The sequence below is a fragment of the Coffea eugenioides genome, chromosome 9 (assembly GCF_003713205.1).
Source record: "Coffea eugenioides isolate CCC68of chromosome 9, Ceug_1.0, whole genome shotgun sequence".
In the NCBI taxonomy this organism is placed as follows: domain Eukaryota; kingdom Viridiplantae; phylum Streptophyta; class Magnoliopsida; order Gentianales; family Rubiaceae; genus Coffea; species Coffea eugenioides.
The window spans coordinates 13,212,878-13,228,097 of NC_040043.1; the positions used below are offsets into that span (position 1 = coordinate 13,212,878).

Below are 15,220 nucleotides of genomic sequence, written 5' to 3' on the forward strand. Positions count from 1 at the left end.
TTACCATGAGAAATAACCATTGAATCTTCTAAACATGATCAAATTTGACTGGAAATACTGGACTATGATATTGGATAAGAAGCTTCTAGACCTATATGGAGGGAAAAATCCTGCTTTTCTGTAATTAAAGTTGAGGGAAAATCCAGAGAGGATGAAGAGCAATCTTCTGATACTCGTCCTGGTAAGAAGGGATTGAGCTCCTCTCCAGTCAAATTTTCCTACAATTTCCCTCAATAAATATCTGGATAATTGATATATGTATTAATATGATGTCAAAAGTTCAAAATCATTGTGTCTAACTATGGCCCATATCAAAAATTAGATCCAAAAATTTATTTGCCTCTACTATATTTGCCTTTACTAGAGGCAAAGGACACCTAGAGGAAAGTGAGAAAAGACTCAAAGTCCATCTTGTTCTTTTTATATGATTTTATGCAACAGCATAAAACAGGGCTTATAAAGAAAGCTAGTATGCTTAATTGCACCCTTTTTTTAAGTGTAAGTAGAAGGTCTTGAACGTGAAACTTCTTATTTATACTCCTTCTCCTTGTACCGTCCAACTGATCCCTTTCCCTCTATGCTCAATCGCACGCTATGTGACAAAAATTTCCACTTCTTTTGTAACACTCCAAAGGGCTCAAAAGGATTGTCATTGCATATGGTGAAAATCATCTCTCTTTCTTCTGACCATTCTAGTGTCTTTGTTTGATCAAACAAAAAGATTTTAAAAAAAAAAATTTTGAGTGTCTCCGAAAAAGAGAATGAGCATTCCAACCATTCGTGAGTAACCCTTGATTCCTATGCTTTATTTTGGCTGCTTATTTTGGCCTCCAAGATTCCTTTATGCTTGTTTCTGCGCAATCCTTCAATCATAGGACTTTCTTTTGTTCACCGCAAAGACATCATTTTTCTATTGCATGGTGTTAAAAATGAGCTTTGTTTTTTCTGAGATGCAATGAAAGATATTGGGTGAATGTCACACGTATCCAACCTTTTGATCTATAATACTACACAATCAAATAAGTTAACCTAATTTACTGTTTCATCTTCTGCTGGCCCTCAGACAAAACTTACAATGGTTGGGTGCAATTGAACTTGTGCAAATAGATATTAATGTGAGATTATCATGAAGCTAAATAGCCAATGATTTTTCACCTACATGCATTCTAACCAGTTGCCCAGGTCATTCTAGCATTACATGGTTTAAGTTGCAGCTAGAATTAACCACACCAAACATATTATTATAATTCCAGAAAAGAATACAAATATGTAAAAAGATTTAAAGGGAAGCGACACAAAATATTTTCACGGCGTAATAATCCTTGACAAGAGAGAGAGAAAAAAAAAAAAGGAAAAACATAGGCTAGTACACATGCTTAACGCCTATCAGATGCCACCGATTCTGCAGAGAAGAGGTATCTCACACGTGAAAGAACAGAGTCATGGGCAGGATCATATGGATAGTCCTTGGAAGGGATCTCCAGAATTGCTGGAATTGGTTTATTGTAGCTATCAACCAAAAACCTTATCATGTTTGCAATCTGTGTAGCAAAAAGCAGAGCAAAGATTTAATAAGATTGAGAAAGGAACAAACATGACAAGCATGTATGATTAGGTCCCTATTTTAGGAAAACCTTGGAGTGAATCCCACAGAATGAAGATTGCTATCATTAATCAGCATGCCAAAGGCAAGACATTATCAATCATAAGTTCTATGTGGGGTCAACCGTGGCAAAGACAGTGTTAAACAAAATGCCAATCACATAGAGATCAAAATAACTCCTTTTTCCATGGCGACTGCCAATCACATAGAGATCAAAATAACAAAATGCCAATCATTACAAAATGGCGACTGCAGAGACCGTGATATTAAAACACATCAGCAATTGGTGAACTAGAGCTCATAAAACATGCCATGATGAGATTTCAATTGCATTTGCTAATAATTTCACATGGTTATGGATATCATGGTATTGGAAGTTTTCGCTAGTTGCTTTCGGCCAATTCCAGAAAGCCATGTTCTATTTTGAAACTCCAATTTCTTTCAATACTTAGAGAGTGTGCTCCAGAACAATAGTGCTATTCTTACGTGGTAAGTTTGTCCTCTTGGTAGAACAGCATTTTGCCCCACAGACTAGGTTCACCCATGTTCCATGACAGAAAATAAAGTCAACTCTTATAAGTGAGTACTAAATTATCTTCTCGCATAAATAGCATAATATATGTCCATGTATCAAAACCTTGTAAAAAATAAAGTATTTATTGACCAACATTGGGTACACAAGTGGCCTTTCCAGAGTAACATCGGCAGCACATGCCACTATTTTGTCCTTAAAAAACTTCTGCACTAACAAGAGGCTTTAGTTTGATGAGAAAGATGGTTTATTTCTACCTTGTGAACATATATGACACAAGAGATTGGCTTTCATTGTAATGTTTTAAACCGTTTGAAATGTCTTTATAGATTACTTCTGAAGTAGTATCAACCAACTTTAGAAACATCCGCTTCAACACTGAAAATTTAAGTCTTTCCAGGCTTAGATTTCAAAATGATATTTTGCCGCGTTAAATCAACAAACATATTTTTCTTCTAAAATAACTAGGTTTTTTCATCCCATAAAACATCACGGCAGTCTTCAGTCTTATATTTAAAGTATAAACACATACACATTAACAGATCATTAACAACATAAGTAAGCAGCCATCCACATGGCTATACACCCATGAAGCCCGAATACAGATCCTTCATTCATTGTTCAGTCTTACGTGTAAGCAACTGATGAAGCTTTTTCCCTCCCCTTTCTCTTTGAAATAGGAAGAGGATTTTGTTTCATAGTATAGAAAATCACAATATGATCAGCGGAACTTACATATTGGCTTATCAACACCACAGCTACATCCTCTCTTGTCGTGAAGTCTTTGAATGCCTCTTCAATCTGTTTCACTGTTGTTTCTAAGAAAAAACACCAAGATCATTGATGAGTTTGTATCAAGATTGGCATAACCTACATTTTCTAAGAGAAAAACAATCCAATCATAATGTCAAATGTTTCTGACACAACCAAGAATGAAAAGTGAAAAGTTACTTGTGATCCAAAATTTCTTCATTCCACTTCCAGAAACTAACGAGTGTTAACCACATAGCACATTTCCTTAGCAAAGTAGTCACTGATTGTTCATCATAGCAGGAAAATCAGAGTGCAACCACCTAATACAGATGGGAAACTTTTCTGGCTTTGAGATGAACTTTCATAACTATCCTAAGTGGCAACAACAAAAAATCACGTAGCCAATGAAAAGTATCTGGGTGTTTGCCATACTAAAATAAGGGAGGAGCACCCTTCAATCTGTGGTGCCTCTCCATTTTTTATCATTTTCTATACATAACTTGAAGGCTTTAACTTGGTATAACAACTAACAAGGCTTTTACTACACACTACTATGGTGACTAACATAAACTATCATTGAGATTATTTTTTCTGAAAAAGACATATACAAATATTTAATTTCCAACTCCTAAATTGTAAGCATCATTTCCTCTAATTAGTTTTGTCAAAATAATCTTACATCTAAACATAAAATCATTTCTGTTAGATTTTAAAAAACAAACAAATAAACACCAAATGGGTGCACCACATTTTCAAACAGTCAAAGAAGCTACTAAAATAAAAGTTCAAGATGTTGTTAACTGTTTGCCTTATGCTGCATACTAAAATTTGATCTCCTTGTAAGCAAATAGCAACATCATTTTAGGTGAAGATAATACTAAATCTAAAGGACTAAACAAAAAATAGAAAATCAAATAAAAAAATTCTGCACGCTTATCAGAAAAGAAGTCAAAACACTGTGATAAGATCAACAGAGAACTTGACTCAGTTGCAACAGTTTCATTTAATTGATTTTTGACCAACAGAAGTTTTTGGAATAAAGATGAAGAAGTGAAAAACTTCTAAGGATAAAAAGACATATGCATAATTATTGGATTTTATGCATCCACATCAAGGAGAGGACACAACACTAGTTCAAAGAAACTAAACCAAAAAGATTTTATACATTGAAAATAAGCCTGCCTATATGGATAATAGATGATGGCATCTAAGAAAGTACAATAATCGGTTGATATTTCTCAAAATCCATCATTCAAGAGAAATAATTCCAACATTTAAACCCCCCCCCCCAAAAAAAAAAAAGAAACGAGAGAGAGAGAGAGACTACATTGCACATCTACCAATACAGAATAGTTTGCTACTGTTACTATCCATATTAATTTCTGGCATTGCCCTTGCAATTCCAACAAGGCTCAAGCTCCTCCTTTCATTTGAATATTCAGTTGATCACTTATCGTGACTTAATCAAACAAAAAGTTAAAATTCTGGAGAAGATGTATCAATTCTTTTCAGGAAGTAAAATATATGAACAATAACTGAACAAAAAACTATGTATCAATGAGAACACTTAGGTGTAAAAGCATACTTGAGTCCACGATGAGGTAATTTGTCTTCCTCCTCAAGTCTACATTGCCAACTCCAGCAAGTAAAAATCCAGTGATAGTGTCCTACATAGACAGTAAGTCATGAGAATAATTTCACTCTACTAACCATAACAGAAAGAATATCCAACTTCCTGATGTAGAAACCACAGTTTAAAGCATCATTCCACAGTATCCCCTTGTGTATTCTATATCAAGAATAGTGTGAATTTCCCTAATGAAGCACCCTTCCCATTGACACCAATACAGTCAAAAGATGTTTCCATCCCAGGAATGTACTTGTAATTGTTCGGAAATAGCAAAAGCAAACCCACGATCAACCACATCCCATCCCATTCTTTACATTTGTCTACCTACATAAATATCTATGATGCATCTGCAACTACTTCAAGAATCATTTCAAGTTGTCAATTAACTTGTATTGTACCAAGACAATTAACTTGTATTGGAGTAGGAACCTTGGAGTGATTATAAAAAAAAAGAAAAAGAAAACACGGAAATTGGTGAATGAAGAATTTCTTTTGATTGTTATGACAATAAATATGAAAACAAAATCAGGCTTTAATAATTCTCTAATGAACATAACAAAAAACACGTCTCACTCCATCCTCTTCAAAATATGTTAGAAAATAGTACCCACAGAAAGAGGAAAAAATTAAAAAAGCAAAAGATCTCTTGCTGCAGTGTTAAATTGACCATGCACCATTATCCATACCTCTTACTTCATACACTAGTAACTTATTACGAAACATAAATTCCTTGGTACAAATTCATAACACTTGAACCAACATGTGATTCACTAAATAGGCCATGATCGCTATAACCTCTGAGCCCATAAGAATATACAAAAGGGTATGCACTAAATGTCATCAAATTTAGTAGATACTATCCAATGTTAAGAAATATGGCAACATGTGAACAAATCCAATACAAAAAAAATGTGATGGACCTTCCAACTTCAAAAGACAGAAAGAAAAAGTTCCATAAACAAAAAATTTCTGCAAAGGGTACGATAGAAAGGTCAATTAATAAAGAAGGCACCATTTTTGCGCTTTTTATGAGAAATGGGTAGATGATTTACTGAAAAATGCACACATATGTACCCCAAAAGAGTCTTTATTTGTTACAAAGTCAGTATATACAGCATTTAGAAATAGCCAAAATTATACTGTCCTTATTAATTAAGGATCCAAGCCCACCCTTTTCACAAATTTTCCCAGCTATGGATAACAGATTAAAAATGCAGTCTTTACTGCAGAACAAAAAAAAAGTTCAACACATATGCTTCCTAGTACACAAATCAAAACACTGAATTAGATTAAACAGTCATAAGTGAGGTCGATAAAAAAACCCTTTTCAGCATCAAAGACAAAAATTGCTATATCCTTGAAATCAATTCAAACTTCAAAGATGCCCTCCAACATATCACAATCAATATGCTGCATAGAGTTTTATTATCTAAATAATGATGAATTCAAAATCTTTTACCTCATCAGCAATCATAGCGATGAAGGCTGAGTTCATAGTGCGAACTGGAGCTCGGCCGGCCATCCTGAAACCAATAAACAAGTAAACATGAGAAATCTGCATCCAATTCATAAAGGGAAAAAAATGAAAGATCTGGGTATCAAAGAAAGAAAGAGAGACCTAACTGGTAAATGGGTTTTTGAGCGGCAACAGGAGGAAGGTGAAGGTGGCTGTTCGGGGACTGCCGGAGATGGTAGTAGTTGCGTCGTCGGGTGGTGGTTGAGGGTGCTCTAGGACGGTGGGAGGAGAGCGCAAATGATGACGGATCTGTTTTGTGTTGGATTTTGGGGTAATTGCGTTTTACCCCCTTAAATATTTAGTGAGTAGCAATTGACCTCCTAAACTGTGGGGGTGCTGGTAAAAGGGTTTGTGATTCTAAAACTTTTGAAGAATTTTCAAATGGAAACTTATTGAACTAACCTTTTTTTTTTTTTTAAAAGAACAGCTACCTGCATTTCAGAAAACTCCACACCAAACAAGAAAACAAGAATTTGGTAGTAGGTGTCTGAAGAATGGTAGATACAATACATGTGAGTAAAGTAAGTAGCAGATTTTATATAGAAGAAAAGTACAATTGTTTATCGAAAGATTAAAAAAAATCAGCACCAGAGAATTTTCCTGACTTAGAGGGTTGGAGTTATAGCATAGAAGATTTTGGAATGAAATCTTAATTTTATGAATCCTCATATGCTAATCATTTGGGAGGCTTTGGCTAATTGCCAGATTTGAGTCTTATAACAAAAAGAAATAACAACAATTTTGAAGTGTTTGACTAAATCAATATCTGTCAAGGTCAATAATTGACAAATACTCCAAATTACTGATTTATGAGGTCTTACATGTGGTGAACAAGTTGAGTCCCAAGATCATCTAATTTTTCATTGTCTATTTTCTAAGATTACATAATAATTATCTCCTATTAAGTGGGATAACCTCCATCTTCCTCACTTTTTTGGTTAAAGCCAACTGAAGTTGGTAGGCAACAGTTTGCTAGATCAAATATCTTTCATAGCCTAAGTACTATAGGACGTCTGTACAAAGGTTGCTGGATATCAAAATTGGATAGTATCTTTTGCAGCTCAAAAGTTCCAGTGGAGGTGCTTGAACCAGGGTCTTCCTATGAATGAAGTGATTTTCAGCAGAACAGAACTGGGAAGGGTGAACCATGGTGCAAACATTGTAAATAGAGAAGAGGAGACCCTGGAGTATGTGTTACTGCTTTGCCACAAAGCTGAGGAAATATGGAAATTTGCACTAGTTCATTGGGATGGGTCGAGTGAAAAGAGGGTTACTTTTGGGATTGGATAGAGGCATACAGGGTGCTAAATAGAGAGTGGATCGATATTCTCATATCACACTCGCAGTATATTTGCTATGGGCCATCGGGAAAGAGATAAACAACCTGCTGTTTAATGGAAAAGGGATGGACTTTGTAGATGTTGTACAAAGTGCATGGCTGGGGTGGGATGAATATGACAGGTTCTCAAAAGGGAAAAGGACTGGGAGCAGCAACTGGAAGGATGAACTCTACCAAGCATGGGCGCTGACAGAGGATAGTGTTGCTTCGCCCGAGTTGAAACTAGCAACTGCTTTTAGATTGGCTCTTACTGAAGCTTGCGAGCAAAGGCTGGAGCTGAAGTTCAAGTCATGATTGACAACAGAAAGCTGCTAGACAAAATCTCTAGTACTGCTGTCAATGATGCAAATGTAGGCTACAATACTAGAGGACCTGAATCACACCTAAAGCAAATGTTTGCGAGCTGCTCGTTCAAGAGAAGCATAGAAGATAAGAATAGTAGTAGTAAAGTTAATAGACTAGCTCTAGTTGCAGGCTGTTTGCTGCATGAATCCATTGGAAGCTATGCTTTCCAGTGCTGTGGTTAGCAAAAAATGTTGATAGTAATGGCATTGACTTGCCATTGATGACTGGACACTAGTTTAGATTACATAGATACCTCTCGTAAGTCTGATTGTAGAAATGGAATTGTTGATGTTTTCATGAGGATATAAAATTGTTCTTGCAGCAGTAGCACGAAATTGTTATGGTAGCATGTTAAGACTCTTAGTTTGGTCCAATCATGGAATCCAAATTGAAGATTGCAGAAGCAGTTGTTTGTATGGTTTCAAGCTCATAAACAGAATTGGTATCTAATAGGTTTATTCAATGGCTAGTAATGCATATTTTCTTGCTGCTCTTTTATCTTCTTGCAGAATCGCATGGATTAGAAGACAAGGTAATTGGGTAAGGCATGTAGTGGAAAATAATGCTACAAACTTTTTATCAATTGTTCAAGCAGCTAGCAGGACCCCTTCCCCCCTTGTGGCATTTTAATGAATAAGTCTGTTGCCCATGATCTATAAAAGCTTAATATATATTTATCAGTTTGTAAAAGCACATTTAAATAGATCTTCTTTTTTTTTTTTTTTTCTAAATCTAAAGTTTGTCCCATTGATCCTAATTAGTAGGGCAATTAGGCACTCAATAAACTTTTGCAACGCAAGTTTAGAGGGTTCTAATACTCGCTTGAGCGGCTTGACTTGATTACTAAAAGTCAATATACAGTAGCAACTCATAATTAATCTCTTTCACCCTCTTTCATTTTTGTTAATATAATCCAATTTCGCGCTCTAATTCCTCTGAATGAAATAAATAAGGAACAAGGTAAATACAGAGGTGAAACGAGCATCCCGTAGCATCCCATACCTAAAAGGTACCAAGACAAAATTAAAATTTTCGTAAAATGCAACCCTAATAGAACATTTCTTTCTTCTTTTTAGATTCGAAAATACGATCTTTTATGAGAAAGTCGTCCGTCTTTACTAACGGAACCAACTTGTGTTTGCAAATATTTACATCGGTGTTGTAATTCTCCGAAATGTCTTGAAATTACAAAACTGCCCTTTTCACTAAGGCAAATTATAACTAGGATATTATCAAACTACAGGCATCCATCGTTAAAAGGCCGACATAGGGCATGTTTTCTTTGAGAGAGCATCTGCTATAAAGTTGCACTCTTCTGGTTTAAAAACCAAGTAACAAGCTGATGACATTTGTTATCATGGCTCGACAATCCTTGACTCAATTGCTTCTCTTATGTTCTGATCGCCAGGCTTGTTTGAATTGCTATTTTTAGGAGTTTTTATAGAAAATATACCATAATGATTTGATATATATGAAATAAAAAGATAATTAGAAAATGTGTTCACGAAAAACTTTATTTAATTTTTTTTTTTTGTGTGGAAAACCACAATCCAAACAAAGGAAAGTTGACGGCCAAGGGCAACCCTATTCTTATGACAAAGTTCTACCCTCATATTAGGATGCATGCCAACGTTCAAAGCAAATCCGATCTAAAACTTTCCTAAATGATGTCTTATGAGTCCAAATCGTAGTCATGGACTTGGCAGTTCAGGTCCCGACTGTAGACACTGGACGCAATTGTTCTATATCGGTCGTGACGCATGGATCGCGAATAAGGTGATATGCATATTTTGATATAAATTTTTTCAAAAATTTTGAAAGATTTTTTAAAAAATAAAAATATCATAAGAAGTAGAATGATCAATTTAAGTTTTCTATATACCTACATTAATATAGATAATAACTAATTTTATAAAAATCGTGATGCTGTTTTAAATGAACATAAGGCTTGTATCAAAAAAATGAAAATTCCCATTCCCTTGGCAAAATGGATGTTTTTGGGCTACACAGGCTGCTAATTCAAACAATTTCTCCTTGGGTGGAAGTGAGCTAATTCTACTTTTTACTTTTGGTACGCAAGAATGGCCTAGAAATAAAAGATCTTTCCAACTTATTCATTCGATTCCAATTTTGGTATGGATCATTTAAGTAAGAAAACTCTTTTCTCCTGCAATGTTCATACCTACTTTTATCTAGAATCCCATTCTTCCCAAAAAAAAAATCTAGAAAATAGTCTTTTCCACTTCATCCTAAAATGCCCAAAATAGTCGGCTGTCAAGTTTATCCTTATAAATCTATTTTACTTCATCAGCATATTTTTGGATATTTATGAGTTCAATTAATAATTGAATGTAATTATTTTATGACATAATTTTTCTTGTGTTGAAAATAAATTTTTCGTTTTACCAGCAAACAAATATTTTAAGGTGCTTTATTCTTTGACTTTCAAACAATTTTGTGAAATTCTTTTTATTTTTCTCATAACAATAAAAATATAATAATAATCAAGAATATATTACATTTGTATGTATTCATGTAATTTATATTTTATATTGTTAATTATATTGCTAGTGAATACAAAATTTTAACATAAAAATCTATATGCTAGAATGGATCAAGTATTGCAATTAATATCCATTGTCAATTATTCTCAAAAAAATGTCAAAATTCCTTGTAAACAGACAAATAACCTAGTAGAACAAATAAAAGAAAAGCAATAAAACATATTATATCTTGTAAACTAATTTAGGGCAACTAAGTCAAATTTTTATTAATTGTACTTCATTCTGACATCTAAATATTGATTATACCAAATATTGGAAAGTGAACGAACTTTCCACTCCGATTTGTGTACTAGACACTTGAATGTTAGATTTTTTCTAAAATCGAGTATGTAGAAGTCTATTTATATTAAACATGCACGTATTAGGAAGGAATTCAGGAATATGGAGAAAAAATTCTTAAAATACCACAATACAATAAGGAAAAAAATAAATGAGAGAGATTTCATATCTATGTGATTAGGTATAATAACCTACTAAACCCCAAGTAGAGTAAGAGTAGAATCTCACTATGATAAAGAAGAATATAAGCCTTATCAGAGCATTCCTGAATCCACCAACATAGCCACAAGAAAGATACAAAATAGCAAAACATCACAAGTAAGGTCTAAAGACCATAAATACCAAAGTAACTACTATATCTTTCTTTGAGACTCTTAAGTCTTGATCAATATGTCTGTCAACACGTCCTCACAATAGATCTTGACTAAGAGAAGGAAGAATTCTTAGACCAGCATGTTGTGTGGGTATCCACAATTAAAATCCAACATTTTTGGAAGTTCTTTAACCACTTTATTTGTTTATGAATTGCATACTTTTATTTAATGACAGGGAAATGAAGCACGAACCTTTCCAATCAACCAAATTTTTCAGAGTCAAAAAATGAAATTTTTTATGAACATAAATTCAAAAAAAATAAATGTAATCTTTAAACAAACTATTAGATGCTTTTGTGTGATCTTTTATGAATTTTAACCATGATTGGAGCAAATCAATTGGGTTATCTCTTTTGTGTTTTCCCTATTGCATCATCTTTGTTGAGAAAGAATTGTTTATAATCTTTTTCATGGTGAGCAGGAGAGGAAGGAAAGCGGGTGTGATTATTGGGTAAAGCCATCACGGCGGGAGAGGAGTGTTTTAGCATTTTACGGATGTTTTGGACTTTTAGCCAGCTCTGTTTGACCAAATTAACGGATGTTACTGTCAGGGGTTCTTTGTTATTTTGTCAAACTACAAGGTTTCTTTAGTAATATATCTAAACCTCAAGGGAGATAAATGTAATTAACCCTATTTTTAATAATATGTTATGACTATTTTACCCTTGTTAGTTAGGGTACAATAGAAAATATATAAGGTAGCCCGCCCCCTGAATAAAGAAGCCAAGACGTGCCTCCCAAAAATACCCCGTCTAGTTCTCTTCTGCTGTTCCATGTGGGTCCTGCGTGAATTGTCTGGGTGGAAAGCTGGAGAATACTTATTAGATGGTGTTGAGAGGGTCTAATTCAATAAATTCTCTAGAGTAATGATTGTGACATTCTATTCTGTGTTTTTATACTTTACTCCTTGAACCTATCTTGCAGTTGCACTTTAGCCCATGGAACCAATTTAATTTAGTAATTGCTGTACCCCATTGAATAATTGTGCAAGTATAAAGAACTACAAAAGGATGATTTTAACTTTTTTTGGGTGGGTTGGGGGGGGGGGGAGAGGGGCAAAAATGCCTCCTTCAAGATGTTCCTGGCAATATTTTTTTTTAAAAAAATTGTGACTGTAAAAGTACTTCTTAAATATCACATTTTTAAAGGTTTAATTACAGTTTGCTCCTCTAAACTTGATCTTGTAAAACTTTGCCCCTTTAACTTCAAACATATACACTTTACCTACTACATTAACTAGTCAAACATTGGTGATGGACTTTTCATCCGATATTTTGATAAAATGACATTAACACCCATAAATAGTAGTTGTTTGGATAGTGTATTATTTGAAATATTATTTGGAATAATTACTGTAGCACTTTTTATGATGTGATGTATGTGAGATAAAAAAATGATTGGAAATATAAAAAGATGGGTTGGGAAATTTGTTTATGATGCAAGCGAAATATTATTTGGGATAAAAGCACTATCCAAACAAACCCGCGCTATACTTTAAATATGGAGTGTCTTATTGGAAAAAGACTAAATCACATAATATAAAAAAAATAAAAATAAAAGACTGCAAAATATCAAAGAGTTGAAAATTTTTGTTTTAGAAGTTCAAAATTTTTAAAAGAATCACTGAAACTTCTATACTAGTTTTTCATCGCCTCTCTTTCTTCCTTTAGATTGTAAATGAATTGGTTTTGATAATTTTTCCTTACTTTGTCGTCTCACAAGATTCTTATGAGTCAATAAAATGCAAGTTGGTATTTTTATGCCACATTCACATCTCACGAGTTGATGAATTTCTTTTTATTTTTTACCTCTCATCCTCTCTACACCCTTCTATCCAATTGCCTAGACCAAGATTTAAAACTTGAACCTAACAGCAAGAAGGACAATAAATGCTCTCCCTTGGAATAATTTAAAAAAAAAAATACTGTAACACTTTTTTTGTTGTGATCTATGTGACATAAAAAGTTGGATAGAAAATGTGTTGATGATGCAAGTAAATAAATTTTTACTAATAATCCACTAACCAAACAAACCAAATTTCATTTGTATCTTACCAGCTCCGTTTCCTTGTTGTTACTAAATTATTCCACGTTTTAGAAAATTAAGACCTGAAGTTATTTTTATCTTGTTATGTGATCCTTAAATAACTACTATTGTTTGCTTACTTGCTTATTTAATTTGTTTAGATATTGAAACTTCAAAATAAACAAAAAAGAGCCTATATTCTTACTTTTTTGTGTAATTATATAATAAATAAATTGTTTAAAAATGTGATGATTCCAAAAATATTCACATACTCACGAATTAGAAAAAACTTTAAAAAAATATGTGACGTGATTAGAAAAAATAAATGACTGATTAACTGTGCTGCAAATTTCTGTGAATGGCAAATGTGTCATATTCTATATTTGCAAAATATGGCAAAATAGATGCCATATTCTATATTTGCAAGTATTGTTGTAATGGGTAAAAGTGTCTTTCAATTTGATTGAAGGGGTAAAGTATAAGTATCCCTTCTCTCTCTCTCTCTCTTTTTTCATAGACGCTTAATTTTCTGTATCTTCTTAAGCAAAATGTACAAAAGAAAATGGAGTGAGCACAACAATAATTACAATGCCAAATATAAAAGTAACCTCTTTTGGATTGCAATTCTTTAAAGAAAATTTTTAAGTTTTCATAAATATATTTTTTCAATTATTTTTTTATTTCATATGCATTAAATTATTATAGCACATTTTTTTTTTAATAAAAATTTCAAAAATTAGTAATCCAAACGAAGAAAAAAATTTCCAAAGAATAGCAATCCAAACAGGTTCAATTTTACTAGGCCTAGACCTGTCCCGAAAGAATGCTAGCTGGAGAGGTCTAAAATTCTCCAACAGCCATCATGTTCATCATCATATGAGGTGTTAATGGACAAAAATCCGACATTTCACACGGAAGAGAAATCTGAGATTCACCAACCTTTTACATATCTGCAAATGGATCCTATACAAAGATTGTAGCATTGATGTTCTATGTTATGTTTTAAGGTGGTCGCGCACTAAATATAAATTGAAGTACCGCAATCAATACTCATATCATATACCTAGTCCAAAAACATATCTCAAATACCCTAGTACTTTCTTGTTGATTGAAACTGTGGATTAAAAATTTGTATATTTTTCTAAAAAATTGTATATTTTTCACGGACATTTTTTCAATTACCTTTCTATCTTACATATATCAAATCGTTACAGTACAATTTTAAACAAAAACTCCAAGAATAGCAATTTAAATGAGCTGGTACATGGATGTGTATTTTGCATGATCCACAAGAGCAATCCCACCCTTGAACAAAGGGGAAAAAAAAGAGCTATTTATCCCATTTTTTGAAAAAAAAGAAAAGAAAGAAGATAACAAGTACTAGTGTAAAGAAGCAAGAAAATACACAAAACTTCTGAAATCAATTTTGAGAAATTAAATTCAGTTTTTGGTTTGCACACTAATTTTCTACATGCGTCAGAGATCAAAGAATCTATGCTCAGCCAACAAACAAATGGAAAAGGTCCAAAATGATAAAGTCAAGTTATTCGGATTCTTTTTGTTTTTGAATCAAGTTCACCCCTCAAATAAGCCACTTTATTAGTTATTGCACTGTTGTAGTCCAAGACAAGTTTTTGCAAAAGTACCAAATTCAAAAAGGTTGTAGACCGTTCAAAGTTTTTTTTTTTTTTTTATTTTCCAGGCTTTCTGACCTGAAATCCAATATTTACAATGGTAAAATAATTGGATGGCCCAAATTAATAACAAAGTACAAGAAAAAAAAAAAGGAATGCCAAATAAGCTGTCAATATGATCATCCCTTATGTTATGCGTGAAGATGGGTTTATCATGCTAGTTTTCTTGAAAAAGTGTAATTAAATTTAGTAATTATCAAGTGCAAGCAGGTAATAAAATGTAAGAGAGTGTATTAAAATGATAAATAAAGTCTATATCATGTAGCTTAATGGGCACCATTTCGGAAATATAATAATAACGACGAGTTAATTTTATATAAACTGACACTGTATATACTATCACAATTGAATACATGACACATAAGTAAAACTTAAATTCTTAATTCAACTTTTGCACGTATCTCATGTATTTAACGATAATATATATATATATATACTTACAATATATATAAAATTAATCCATACATATACAAAAAAAAAATGTAACTATCAAGTCCAATATTATCCAGTTGTTTTGACCTTTAAACAATGGGGGAAAAGAAAAGAATGGAAATGCATGGTCCAAA

At 33.1% G+C, this 15,220-nt stretch overlaps 1 protein-coding gene across 2 annotated transcripts; it reads right to left on the bottom strand.

Moving 5' to 3' along the window:
- Nucleotides 1-1,121: 1,121 nt before the first annotated feature.
- Nucleotides 1,122-6,381, bottom strand: LOC113783084 (V-type proton ATPase subunit F). Of its 2 annotated transcripts, none has more exons than XM_027329115.1 (5): nt 6,142-6,381; nt 5,978-6,041; nt 4,474-4,555; nt 2,871-2,953; nt 1,122-1,541 (listed from the first exon to the last, which is right to left on the bottom strand). In XM_027329115.1, exons 2-5 carry the CDS (start codon nt 6,038-6,040, stop codon nt 1,377-1,379), a joined length of 393 nt encoding a protein of 130 aa, XP_027184916.1. In that variant the 5' UTR covers nt 6,041; nt 6,142-6,381; the 3' UTR covers nt 1,122-1,376. The 2 variants fall into 2 exon arrangements, with proteins under 2 accessions (XP_027184916.1, XP_027184914.1); XM_027329113.1 differs by having other exon boundaries at nt 6,137-6,381.
- Nucleotides 6,382-15,220: the final 8,839 nt, after the last annotated feature.

Coding starts and splice junctions, on each gene's coding strand:
- LOC113783084 (XM_027329115.1), bottom strand. CDS start 6,040: ATGGCCGGCCGAGCTCCAGTTCGCACTATGAACTCAGCCTTCATCGCT. Junction 4,556..5,977: donor TCGCTATGATTGCTGATGAG/GTAAAAGATTTT, acceptor CTGTCTATGTAG/GACACTATCACTGGATTTTT. Junction 2,954..4,473: donor TTACCTCATCGTGGACTCAA/GTATGCTTTTAC, acceptor GTTTTTTCTTAG/AAACAACAGTGAAACAGATT.